Source organism: Leptodactylus fuscus, chromosome 1 (genome assembly GCF_031893055.1).
Source record: "Leptodactylus fuscus isolate aLepFus1 chromosome 1, aLepFus1.hap2, whole genome shotgun sequence".
Taxonomy (NCBI): domain Eukaryota; kingdom Metazoa; phylum Chordata; class Amphibia; order Anura; family Leptodactylidae; genus Leptodactylus; species Leptodactylus fuscus.
Genome location: NC_134265.1, coordinates 14,173,928 through 14,187,370, shown reverse-complemented (window position 1 = coordinate 14,187,370; position 13,443 = coordinate 14,173,928). Strand labels below are relative to the sequence as shown.

The 13,443-nt window shown below is 43.6% G+C and overlaps 3 protein-coding genes across 3 annotated transcripts in view; 2 read left to right on the top strand and 1 right to left on the bottom strand.

Annotated features, from left to right (window-relative positions):
- LOC142189760 (uncharacterized) overlaps nucleotides 1–3,572 on the bottom strand; it is a 207,115-nt gene extending 203,543 nt beyond the window's left edge. The window contains exons 1-2 of the mRNA XM_075262250.1: nucleotides 3,411–3,572; nucleotides 402–547 (exon numbers count right to left, since the gene is read on the bottom strand). Coding sequence (XP_075118351.1) covers nucleotides 402–479 — 78 coding nt within the window. The 5' untranslated portion in view covers nucleotides 480–547; nucleotides 3,411–3,572. The remainder of the gene's footprint in view (nucleotides 1–401; nucleotides 548–3,410) is intronic.
- LOC142195595 (uncharacterized) overlaps nucleotides 1–13,443 on the top strand; it is a 704,678-nt gene that overhangs the window by 284,043 nt on the left and 407,192 nt on the right. Inside the window, 1 exon segment of the mRNA XM_075265539.1 lies at nucleotides 5,942–6,065. Coding sequence (XP_075121640.1) covers nucleotides 5,942–6,065 — 124 coding nt within the window.
- The window catches only part of LOC142189165 (uncharacterized), a 58,260-nt gene continuing 51,492 nt past the window's right edge, over nucleotides 6,676–13,443 (top strand). Inside the window, exons 1-2 of the mRNA XM_075262130.1 lie at nucleotides 6,676–6,826; nucleotides 7,159–7,350. Coding sequence (XP_075118231.1) covers nucleotides 6,676–6,826; nucleotides 7,159–7,350 — 343 coding nt within the window. The remainder of the gene's footprint in view (nucleotides 6,827–7,158; nucleotides 7,351–13,443) is intronic.

The window sequence follows — 13,443 nt, the reverse complement described above, 5'->3', positions numbered from 1 at the left end:
ACCTTATAGGAACCTGACAACACAATGATACAGTCATCACCCCGACCCCTCCAGTTACTGTATAATGTCCCAGCATTCCCAGCAGTGTCACCTCTCCAGTCAGCAGCTCCAGCATCTTGTTGGTGAGTTCTAGGATATTCTGTCCATTGATCTCCTCCTGTATAAGGCAGTGAGGTGGGGGCCCCGGGACTGGGCTCAGGGTTCCTCCATATCCTTCATACACAGGAGCCTGACAGCGCCCACTAGAGGTCTTCTTCACTACTGTATAATCCTGGTTATGGGGAGACATATTAATAAATCTCACTACATACATGTCCAGAGTCCATCACCTCTCCAGTCCTATCATCTGTTATTACTAGAGATAAGAATGATGTAATGATGACATCATCAGAATCTCTCACCTCTCCAGTAAGCTGGTAGATGATCTCTAGGGTGAGATTTAATAGACTTTCCGCCATCTTGTTCCTGTCTCTTTCCATCCTTGATGGGACAATCAGGAATATTCTCTTCTATAGAAGATACTGAGAGGATTCTATATTGTAGGAACCTGAATGGAGAGAAGATGAGACAATGTAATAAATACATAAAAGCTCATTTGAATATAATTCAATACTAGAGATAATAAGAGGAGACATTTGAGGAAATATTGTGGTATAGATGATTTATTATATATTTAGCATCCAATGACGTCACATGACAGCCACCACCAATAACTGACTATGGTTGGGATTGGACTATGTGTATCATATGACCACTGTAGACTGTTATGGGTTGTAGTCATAGTTACATAGTAGATGAGGTGGGATCAAGTCCAACCTATATCCCTGCAGTCTCCTACATTGTTGATCCAGGGGAAGGCAAAAAACCCCATGAGACTCATGCCAATTGCCCCATTTCCGGGGAAAAAATTCCTTTGCGACTCCAATCTGGCAGTCAGTATAAAAACCCTGGATCAACGTGTCCAATCTAGAGTCCATAACCCGTAATATTGTTCTTTTCAAGAAAGGCATCCAGGCCCTCTGTGAACAGTCAGTAGTGTAACTAAGGTCTTGTAGGCCCTGGTGCAAACTTTTTTCCGAGGCATATTCTTTATAGTGATGGTTATGAGTGTTGCAGCGATATCTCAAATACATGATAGAGATACAACTGTACTACCCACAACTGCAGTTATCAAGAATTTAGTGGATGGGTGAACAGCGCAGAAACCAGCATTTAAATAATACTGGGACTGTATTATATGCTGCACAGTGGCCCGTGCACGGCATCTTATCTGCCATAGTGGCCCACACACAATATTATATGCTCACAGTGGCCCCCACACAGTATTATATGCTCACAGTGGCCCACACACAATATTATATGCTCACAGTGGCCCCCACACAATATTATATGCTCACAGTGGCCCCCACACAGTATTATATGCTCACAGTGGCCCACACACAGTATTATATGCTCACAGTGGCCCACACACAGTATTATATGCTCACAGTGGCCCACACACAGTATTATATGCTCACAGTGGCCCACACACAGTATTATATGCTCACAGTGGCCCACACACAGTATTATATGCTCACAGTGGCCCACACACAGTATTATATGCTCACAATGGCCCCCAAACAGTATTATATGCTCCCAAGAGCTCCCCCACAAGGCTAATGCTATTACGCTCTGGGGTCACTTCAGACCCCAGAGTATAATACATAGAGGCCCAGGAGAAGTGATTAAAAATTACAAATACTTATACTCCCCTCTCCTGGGAATCCTCAGCCCGTCCATTTGTCTTTCCCATCTTCCTTGCTCCTCTTCTGCAGGTGACTGAGATTATGTGCTCCAGACGTCACTGCTGGGGCCTGTGATTGAACCTCAGTGGTCACGTGGGGAGCGGTAACATCATTATTCTGCCTGTGATTGGGCCCCAGCAGAGAAATCTAACCTCATTCACTGGCCAGAAGAGGGAATGCTGAGCCCAGGACAGGTGAGTATAAGTATTTTTTATTTTTTTTACATTTTTTGTCACTTTCCCTGGACTGGCATCTAATGGAAAGACATCTGATCAGGCCTTTTTCATTAGAACGGGGAAGGAGGGGTTAATAAAATGAAAAATAAGAAGGAAAAAAAAAAAACATATCACCCTCCTTTCCCTAAAATACATATGAAGCTAAAAATATTGTGAAACACATACACATTCGGTATCCCTTCGTCCAAAAACACTCTACAGTCTACAAACCGATAAAAATAATTTTCCAATACGTTGAATGCCATAGCGGGGGGGGGGGGGGGGAATCAAACATCTCAAACCGTTTTTTTTTCCGCTTCTGATAAGAATGCAAATAAAAAGTAATCAACAATGTGTGATTGTTGTTCATGGAAAAAATTAAGACTGTCCCCGAAAATAAGCCCTAGTCCTTTTTTTGGGGAAACACAGTAAGGCCGGTTGCTGACGACTGTGCTACATCCGGCCTGCCGTGAATTAAAAGCACGGGCTGCACACGGCGATGTCCCCTTATGTCGTCCGGGCATATTAAAGGAATAGGAACCACGGACGCACGGACCACATAACAGGACAGGAATAGGACCTGATTAGAGATGAGCGAGTACTGTTGGGATCAGCCGATCCGAACAGCACGCACGCATTGAAATGAATGGATGCACCTGGTACTTCCGCTTTGACGCCGGCTGCTTAACCCCCCGCATGCCGGCTACGTCCATTCATTTCAATGCGTGCGTGCTCATCTCTAGACCTGATCTATCTGCTGCGGCCCGGACTCAGGACCGTGGAAATCATGATGGTGTGTACGGACCCATAGAAAAGAATGGGTCAGAGTGCTATCCACAAAATGCACAGATAGCACACTGACCCACACCACGGTCGTCTGCAAGGGGCCTAAGACATAATTGGTGACCCCTTTAATGATCTAATACCCCATGTACTACACATCAGTATAGCCTATTTCTAAGGTCCGGTTCACATCCGCGTTCGGGTGATTCCGATCGCCTCTCCGCATGAACGATGCGCGCTGCAAGCATAATAATAATAATAATTTTTATTTATATAGCACCAACATATTCCGCAGCGCTGTACAATTTGTAGGTTCAAATACAGACAGAAAGATACATTACAAAGAAAGTCATTTCACACACTGGGACTGAGGACGTATTTTTCATGCGGAAACCAACACGGTCCCTATAATACTTTATGTGGCCCATGGGTTTTCTAAGGTAACCACTTTTTTCTGCGGATTAGGTTTCCGTTTGGGGGGTCCCCAATCGGACGGGAACCCATGTGCGCATGTGAATCAAGCTTCAGCGGACATACACGCAGCAGAGGGGTAACCGTAATAGTATGAGGCACCAGAATAGTGGGGGAGACTCAATGGACCTGTGGCCCGTGTGTCCCTCACATTTACCTGATGGCGAGGCCTCTGTGCTCAGGAGCCTGCAGAGATCATGTCCCGGGGTCACTGCTGTAGGACGTCTGACACCAAAGTCACAGAATTCAGCGATTAGCCCAGGCGAGGTTGTCAGATGGTAGTGAAGAGCCCCATAATAATCCTGTAAACACAACCCACCTTCTCCAGGGCATCAGGACATCGCATCACAGGACCTGTGATGATGTCATACGTAGGAGGAGCCAAGGAGTCACATGATCAGGTGCTGCCGGTCTCTGTGCTGGATGAGGTGAAGTTCTGTGTGCGGGTCCGGTTATATTTAGCATGTTATAGAGTATGTGCACCTCCTCTGTGTGTACGCTCGAGTGTATATGGGTGTGTAATGTGTGTGTCGCTGGACTTGTCAATGCAGCAGAGCTGTGTTAGTCGTGCAGTCGTGCTCTGCGGCTCTTTAATATCGAACAAGGATATATTCGCACTTGAATGAGACGCCGCAGCGTTTCTACGCAGAATATTTTCAGCAGCGGTAAAGTAGATGCAATTGTAAGACATTCTCCCAGACACGCTGCGGCAATAACCAGCGGTGAGGTGCAGCATGTCCGTGTAAGGGTAAGGTCACACGATCAGGTTTTTTTATGCAGTTTCTGAAGCCAAAACTTGGTCTCGGATAAGAGAAGAGATTTCGACCACGACCAAAGATTATCGAGTTGCTCTGCGACTTCTCTGTTAAGTAGGGTTCACACTAGCGTCGGTGTCCGACCAAAATCTTGCGCGGACATTAGCATCGGATACTAGCTGTGTCCGTTACAATTTGCATTATTTTAAATGGGACATAATGTAGTGTCTAGAGATGAGCGAGTACTGTTGGGATCAGCCGATCCGAAAATCACGCTCCATAGAAATGAATGGATGCACCTGGTATTTCCGCTTTAACGGCAGCCGGCCGCTTAACCCCCCGCGTGCCGGCTACATCCATTCATTTCTATGTGAGCGTACTGTTCGTGATCGGCTGATCCGAACAGTACTCGCTCATCTCTAGTAGTGTCCGATTTTTCAAGCGAACAGTTAAAACCTACAAGATTTTGCACGTTTAGCATTGGACACTAGCTGTCGGACACTTTTGGTGAATGGAGTCACCTTTGTAGGTCCCACGTGGCTTCGAGTCACAAAAGAGTCAAGCAACGTTTGATGAGATGTCGCAGTTGCGGCACACTAGGGGGCGACTCCATTCACTAACATTAGAGGAGTCGCAGTGAACCTCGGTAATCTTTGGTAGCACGACGGGAGTTGAAGCCAAAACTGCTATGTAGCCATAGCCTTAATGGCGGCAGCGGCTTCTCCTTTTTTTTCTCCAATTTTCCTTTCAGGTACAGGCCAATTTTTTTTTTTGTTTTTACCTTCATGCATCCCAACAATTATAATTTTAGTTTTCCGTTCACCAAGCCCTACGAGGGTTTATTTTTATGTGGGACGAATTGTACTTCATGATGGTACCATTTAATCAGGGAAAAAATTCTGAATGTTGTGGAACTGTAAAGAAAAAAAAAACTACGATAAGGGCATTTTCTCATGGGTTCATTTCTGCAACGTGACGTGTTTGTATCCCTGTGGGATTGTCCGATCACAGTGATATCAAAATTATATTGTTTTTTGTGTGTCAAACTATAAAAAAATCCAAGAATTTTTTTCTATATATGGAGCTTTGTAAGACATCTTATTTTTTTGTGTTACTGTGTATTTTTTTTAATGATATCATTTCGGGAAATGTTTTGATCACTTTTTATTACATATTTTTTTGCAGCTACTATGGTGAAAAAAACATTGATTTGGTCATATAGAATTTTTTTTCTGCTAGAACATTCAATGTACAGTAGAAATATTTTTACATTTTTATAGTTTGGTCATTTTTGGACGTGGAAATATTTTATTTGTGTAGAATTATTATTTTAGATTTTTTACTACTTTACATTGAAATTTGTGAAGTTTTTACATTGTGTCATCTTCTCTCCATTCAGGTTCCTACAATATAGAATCCTCTCAGTATCTTCTATATAAGAGAATATTCCTGATTGATCCATCAAGGATGGAAAGAGACAGGAAGAAGATGGCGGAAAGTCTATTAAATCTCACCCTAGAGATCATCTACCAGCTTACTGGAGAGGTGAGAGATTCTGATGATGTCATCATTACATCATTCTTATCTATAGTAATAACAGATGATAGGACTGGAGAGGTGATGGACTCTGGACATGTATGTAGTGAGATTTATTAATGTGTCTCCCCATAACCAGGATTACACAGTAGTGAAGAAGACCTCTAGTGGACGCTGTCAGGCTCCTGTGTCTGAAGGATATGGAGGAACCCTGAGCCTAATCCCGGGGCCTCCACGTCACCCCCTGATACAGGAGGAGATCAATGGACAGAAGATCCTAGAACTCACCAACAAGATGCTGGAGCTGCTGACTGGAGAGGTGACACTGCTGGGAATGCTGGGACATTATACAGTAACTGGAGGGGTCGGGGTGATGACTGTATCATTGTGTTGTCAGGTTCCTATAAGGTGTCAAGATGTCGCTGTCTATTTCTCCATGGAGGAGTGGGAGTATTTAGAAGATCACAAAGATCCATACAAGGAAGTCATGATGGAGGACCACCAGCCCCTCACATCACCATGTATGTACAGTAGTCTTTCAACCTTTTCAGGAATATCTCTTTTTATGTTTCCGACTGGAGAACATCTTTGGGGTTTTTTGAGCCACCTTCAAAAAGCCACATTAGTTTATTTTGCCATTGACATTGCCTGGACAGAATCAAAGGTTACCCCAAGGCAGTTGACTTGTAGGATTGGATAGTTTGGATAGTACCCTGAGTGATACAGGGGAAAGATTATTTATTTTTCTCCATATTGAGTTTTAGAAAGCAGGAGAAGAAGTAGGGTATCGCTGAAGGACACTGTAAAACTCAGGAGAGCAGAGCTAAGGCCATAGAGATATATTTGAGTGTCGTGAGCATATAAGCAGTACTGAAGGCATTGGGAGCCTAGGAGCTTGACAGACGCTGAGAGAGAAGAGGTGAGAGAACGTGTCCTGCAAGTAGGAGATATGAAATTTACGGCTGCCGAGCTACGGCAATATCCAAAAGAGAGCTAAGTCTGTGATTCCAAGGAATAAGGACATTGAGGGAGTGGTTGTTTGTGTCAAGGGGAGAAAGAAATTGTTGGAGAAATGCACTTGACTGGTTTTCTTTTCCAAAAATTTCTGCAAAAAAATATGCTAGAAAAATAATGCAACGCTTCAAAATCAAAGTCGTACCATTTTTCACATTTCTCAAATCCTCCTTAGGGCCTTGCCTTTGTCTGCTTTTAGAAGTACACTTGTGGTTAAGAATTGAGGAATATAAGAGAACTATTTCGTGGGGTCCAAAAGAACTCAAAAGTAGATAAATTTCTATTTTTTGATTTATGATGTATCCAAAGTTTTGGAAGATCTGACAGATCATATCTTAGTTGAAGGTTGAGGAGGGAAAGTGATTGTCCAATTGTTCACAAATCAGACAAATGGTTTTTTTTTTTGTGACCTTTCACTAGTTTTCTCAATAGATTTTTCAATTTATAGGATTCAAATATAGCCAAATTAATTTTTCTTCTCACCAGATGACTGTACCCGGAGCTCAGAGGAACATCTGATATCAGATTTTAAAGTCGAGGATGATGATATCAAACAAGATCCATATGAAGAACATGCCATTACCCCAGATATACCCTCAGCCCTTCACTGCAAAGATCTATCATCTGATCCTATTAAACCCGTGAAGAAAAGTGAAAGTCACACAAGCAGCGTGGAACATCTGATCATTGACACAGGGGAGAAGCCATTTTATTATTGTTATACAGAAAATTCAGATCTTCCTAGACATCAAAGAATTTACACATGGGAGAAGCCATTTTCGTGCTCAGATTGTGGGAAAAGTTTTATCTATAAATCACATCTTGTCACACATATGAGAACTCACACAGGAGAGAAGCCATATTCATGTTCGAAATGTGGGAAACGTTTTAGCGTTCAATCAACTCTCCTTGAACATGAAAACACTCACACGGGAGAGAAGCCATTTTCATGTTCAGAATGTGGCAAATTTTTTACACGGAAATCAAATCTTACCGAACATCAAAAAACTCACACGGGGGAGAAGCCGTTTTCATGTTCAGAATGTGGGAAATATTTTACTCAGAAGTCAACTCTTGTCAAACATCGGAGAACTCACACAGGAGAGAAGCCATTTTTATGTCCAGAATGTGGAAAATGTTTTGGTCAGAGGGCAACTCTTGTTAGACATCAGAGAATTCATACAGGATAGAAGACACTTTAATGTCCCGAATGTCGGAAAGTTATCATGTTCAATCAACTCTTATTTAACTTCAAAGAAGTCACACAGGGAGAAGCCGGTTTCATATTCTTTTTCTTCATATCTTCTGTTTTCTTCTTATAAGCAACCTTATCCATTATTTTCCACACTTGCATCACCATGATGCCTTTTCCACAGTCTCCTTGATACAGATACGATGGATATGGTATACATGAGTAACCTGTAATTTGTGTCAGAGACTTATATGCCGGGCTATGGAGTCAGAGTCAGAAAAAAAAAAGTAACCAAATCTGGCTTCAAAATGAAATGACTGACTTAAATTTCTAGAATACAATTATTGATATTGTATAATAATCAGATCCATAGTCTGTTGCTTATTCATTTTCATAGGAATTCAATCATTAGCTGTGACCCTTTATGAAGGAGTTGGAGACAGAGCAAAATTTGAGCTGTGGAAAATTAGAGGAGCTGGAGTCGGAGTGGGTGTTTTGGCCTACCGATTCCACAATGCGACACATTTGTCTGTCGGTGTGTTTCTCCAGTAGATATCTCAGAGACATTGACATCGCTTTCTTGTATCTTGTTTTGTTTTTATGGTGAAAATACAATAAAGTCCTTGAATTTCTCATATTCGGATACAGCGCTGCAGTTCTAGATGTACGGTGAAGATTCGCACAGTAGTAACCGCGGAGTGCTACCTCTACTTTACTCATGGTTCTTGCGCTCAGAAACAAATCTACTATTCATATGCATAATGGCTCTGTGTAATGCCTTATTCACACAATGTTTTGGGGTTTTTTTAACCTCCAAAAAAATACTGTTAAAATGCCCCCTAAAGGTCTGTTATGACCTTATAGGGACACAATGTAAAATAAAATAATTTTATAAATTAAATTATTAATTTAATTGAAAAGTATAAAATACCATGCCCACATCACAGCTCCACTACATACACATCACACACAGATGGCTCTACTACATACATGTCACACACAGACAGCACTACTACATACACATCGCACACAGACAGCACTACTACATGTAACCCCTGCTAGGGGTAAAGTAACAGCAGTAGGCAACACTGTACAGACACCCTGAATTACCTATCCCAGCCCCACCTGCTTCTCTGTGCCCCTACCACCTAGGGGAAGAGCTGCAGAGGTTTGGGGGAGAAGGGGATGGTGGGTCAAGGAAGAGCAGGAAGGAGATTTGGGGACCGCATGGTTGGGAGAGCAGAGTCCAGCACCTGCAGACACAGGGCAGAGCTCCAAGGACAGTCCTGCCAGCACAGCAGCTAAGACCAGGAGAGGAGGTCACCCTGCAGCTAGACAGCGCTACAACTTGGCTCTGGAGAGACCCCTTGTCTCATCACACAGGCGGACCCTGCCCCAGTTAACCAGGACTTGATCGCTGCAGAGCCAAGCAGAATTCTGGAAGTGGATGCACCTATGTGTCTGGGAGTTGTGAGCAGCCACTGCTGAACTGTGTTATGGAGTTGTTGTGGGAACTATTTCTGAGGACAGTAATCCTAAGTGCACCAACGGTTCCAGCAAGCGCGGTAACAGGGCCCCAACTGATGGACTGAGTTATTTATGTTGCTGCAGCTTTATTAGGGGAGATTTGGTACATGCAGCTAGCTATGTGGAGTGTGCGCCAACTCATGTGTGAGAGAATTATGTACTATGTGTGGGTCATTGTACATTAACCCTGTGTTCCCCAGAGTTTAGAGTATTAGGGGATCCATTTATACTATTATATCTGCCAGGCCTGGCATACATTTATAGCTCATGGTTACAAAGGAGCAACCGCTGGATTGTTTATAAGTTATATGCTCTTACCTTTCTACTTTTACAATTTGTTCTCCTGAGCACATTCCTATTTACTTCTATCCCAATAAATATTCCCCGGTTGTTTTACCCCTATTTCTGTGAGTGTGTACTGAGCTTAGGCAGGGGTTTCCCGAGTCAAGCCCTGGCAGAAGAGGACAATCCTCCTGCCTTCCTACAGAACTCCAAGAAAGATTCAGGTGGAGGCACTGCGCCATAGCGAATTTAAAGATACACACACCCTTCCTATAGAGGTCTGAAGGGGTGTTACATACATACACGTCACAGCCAGCTCCGCTACATACACGGCACATACAGACACCTCTGCTACATAAACGTCTCCGCTACACACGTCGGACCCAGACAGCTGTTTCATATTTTTTTTTTTTTTTTTTCTTTTGAAGGTCTCAGTCTTGCCGTCCTTTACCCAAATGCCAAAAAACTGGACATGTCACACTAAAAAAAGTGTAAAAGGATGTGATCTATTGCAAGCACTCCCTGAAAAGAGAAGGTTCCTCCCTGACCACCCCAACCCTCCAAGCCAAAATGTTCTTAGGGAACAATGGTCTTGTCATGCTGAAGCAAGGGAGACCCATCTTGCTCCTGGCCCCTACATGGATACTCACCCCAATGTAATACTCGGAAGCTTCAACAAGGTGCACCCACCTCCTCCTCAGAAGAGGCTGCCTGGGTAGCGAGGGAGGAGGGAACCTAATGGCCACACAACTCCTCCTTCTAGACCTTGAGTGGGGCCTAAAGGGGCAACCACATCCCTCAACACTCATGATATATAGTGACAAATAAAATATTGACCACACAAAAAGAAATAAATAAGTGGAAGCGTGCCGTGTACTAGAATTAGTGGGAGCGTGCCGTGTACTAGTGTGAGCGTGCCGTGTAATAGTACTAGTGGGAGAGTGCCGTGTACTAGTATTAGTGGGAGCGTGCCGTGTACTAGTGGGAGCGTACTGTGTACTAGTACTAGTGGGAGCGTGCCGCGTATTATGGCTGGGTCACCTCACAGGATCTACAAAAATTCCTCTTGTAAAGCGGAAAAAACGAGCAAAAAGGATGAGTGGTCACAAACTGTGAAAGGAGTAGCGAGCTATGTTCCTCGGTAAGTGGGATCCCATCCGCAGAGAGTCGCCGTCCTCTGGTGGCCCCTCACATACCACTGTGTGGTCCTCTGTCCTCCATCACTGAAGGTCTATTACCTCTGTACAGTAGGTGGCGCTATCACTGCGGAGGTAGTTACTAAGCAATGGTAAGCACGGGCCTACATACATCCCCATCCAGACAGAACTTCACCTCACACCTGCCCTGTGTACACTGAGGAGAGAAAACACCTGGTCATGTGACTCCTCCTCATCACATGACTATGACATCATCACAGGTCCTTTATCCCACTAGGATTTAGCACCTACTGAGCAGATTAAGCCATAACAACAGAACCTGATCATGTGACTTACTGACCCCTCCCACGTGACGTCATCACCGCTCCTGTAACCCCTTGGCTGCTGTACAGTTAGAGGTAGGTGCACTCACTACAGTCCCTCAGGGTTACCTCAGATCTCGGCAGTAGTCAGTCAGTACAAATACATATTACATACATTACTGTCAGCTGTGGTCATGTAAACCTGGAATCAGACACATATTTGGCGCAGTGTGACCATAACCTGTAAACCCAGCCTGAGCCCGACCTATAACCTGTGTCTTGTCCTCGCTGCGCCCCTTTACCTGACCCTCTAATCGGCCTTTTTTAATTCCTCCACCAGATTAGAGATCGCCAAACCTCGTGAGATTCATTTCACAAATATTCGCAACGTTCATCCTTCTGTTCTGTTTCCCGAACTTGAAGAGACCCCAGAGAATAAGTGAAGGCCCAGGAACGTAAATACTGATTCTTCCCTTTTTTAACGTATTCTGGGTCCCCTCGTGGCGTCCAGCACAACGCTGGGGTCCTCTTCAGTCGTCCTGGTCTCTTCCAGTCGCCGGGGTGAAGATATTGGGCCCCATGGGACTGCTGAGGCCTGTAATTTGGTAGCAGAGATGTAGCAGAGCTGAGTGCTGGAGGAGGCGGAGTCTAAGATCGGTCCAGAGTCCGATCTGAGATGTAGCAGTGTTGAGCGCACAGCTCTACTACACCTGAGATGTAGCAGAGCTAGCCGTGCGCTGAGCTCTGCTACATCTCTGGATGTAGTAGAGCTCAGCGCACACTCAGCTCTGCTACATCTCGGGTGTAGCAGAGCTCAGTGCACGGCCAGCTCTGCTACATCTCTGGCGTAGCAGAGCTGTGCGCTCAACACTGCTACATCTGAGATCAGACTGTGGACCGATCTTAGACCCTGCCTTCTCCGGCACTCAGCTATGCTACATCTCTGGTGTAGCAGAGTTCAGCGCACACTCAGCTCTGCTACATCTCTGGATGTAGTAGAGCTCAGCGCACTCTCAGCTCTGCTACATGTCGGGTGTAGCAGAGCTCAGCGCACGGCCAGCTCTGCTACATCTCCAGGGTAGCAGAGCTGTGCGCTCAACACTGCTACATCTGAGATCAGACTGTGGACCGATCTTAGACCCTGCCTCCTCCGGCAGAACCAGCGTTGATTGGTGGAATGCTGTACTCTGTATGGCATTTGGCTAATCAACGCTGGTCAATGCATTCCTATGGGAAAAAGTCAGCTCCCGCGTATTGCAAGCTGACAGGGATCCCCAACGAGGTGGAGCCCCAAAGAGCTGTTTCAGTAACATTCCCCCTAAATAAAGGTAATCCCTAGCTAACCCTGCCTGTATATTTATCCCTGTTTCACAGTCACATAGTTCACAGTCTCATATGACCCGGATATTAAATCCACTATTCGTATAAATTGGAGGTCACCTGATTTTGGCAGCCAATTCCTTTTTCCAATTTTTTTTCGATGCCTCCATTGTCGTAGTTCCTGTCCCACCTCCCCTGCACAGTTATTGGTGCAAAAAAAGCGCCAGGGAAGAGGAGGGGATACAAATTTTTAGTGCGTTTGCCTCGTGGTATTCGATTGTAATCGAATACCTTGAACGGCCTGATATTCGATCCAATATCAATTTGATCAAAAGCTGTTCGCTCATCTCTAGATGTAACTACTGGACTATTCTTCTTAATAAATTACATGTTTAGTGATATAATAATGATTGTTACATGTAGAAATGGGTGTTAAAAATCTTGTTACATATAATTAGGATGAGGCTGTATTTAGAAAATCCCACTTGAGGATATAATCAGCTTTTTTCTTTTGGTTTGTTCAACGCATTCAGTTTGAAATTGCTGAACAAGTTGTGTTCTGATGATAAAATGTATTTATTCTGGCACTTACGGGATTCGTTTTTTATGTTTCTTTATTGTTGCCTATAAATGTTGAATTCAGCAAGCTGTAATTTGAAAAGAAAAAAGGAAGAAGCCACACAAACATAAAATCAGATGATTCAAGGCTTAAAAAAACTTTAAAAAATTTATCCCAATTTGGTCCCAAGTTGAAAACCTGTACAAGTATAACCAAGAACACAACTAACACACATGCATTTTTTCACAGTTCTAAAACATACGTTTCTTTCACAATTGCGCATAGAAATTTTGAATTTGATTTCTTCAAAACAAAATATAAAGAAACCTCGTCTTGTGACATATGAAATGAAAGCCGATCCCGTTCTGAGAAAAATTATGCCTCTCCCACCTCTTTGTCTGAATTCTAGCCCGAGATATGATAAAAAATGTAAAGCCATACCAGGCCAAAATTTGCACTCTCTCAAAACTTTAAAAACTGTAAAAAATTAACGGATGAAGAAAAAAATTCTAAACTTTTAGTTTGTAATTAACTTAAGTTGTACTT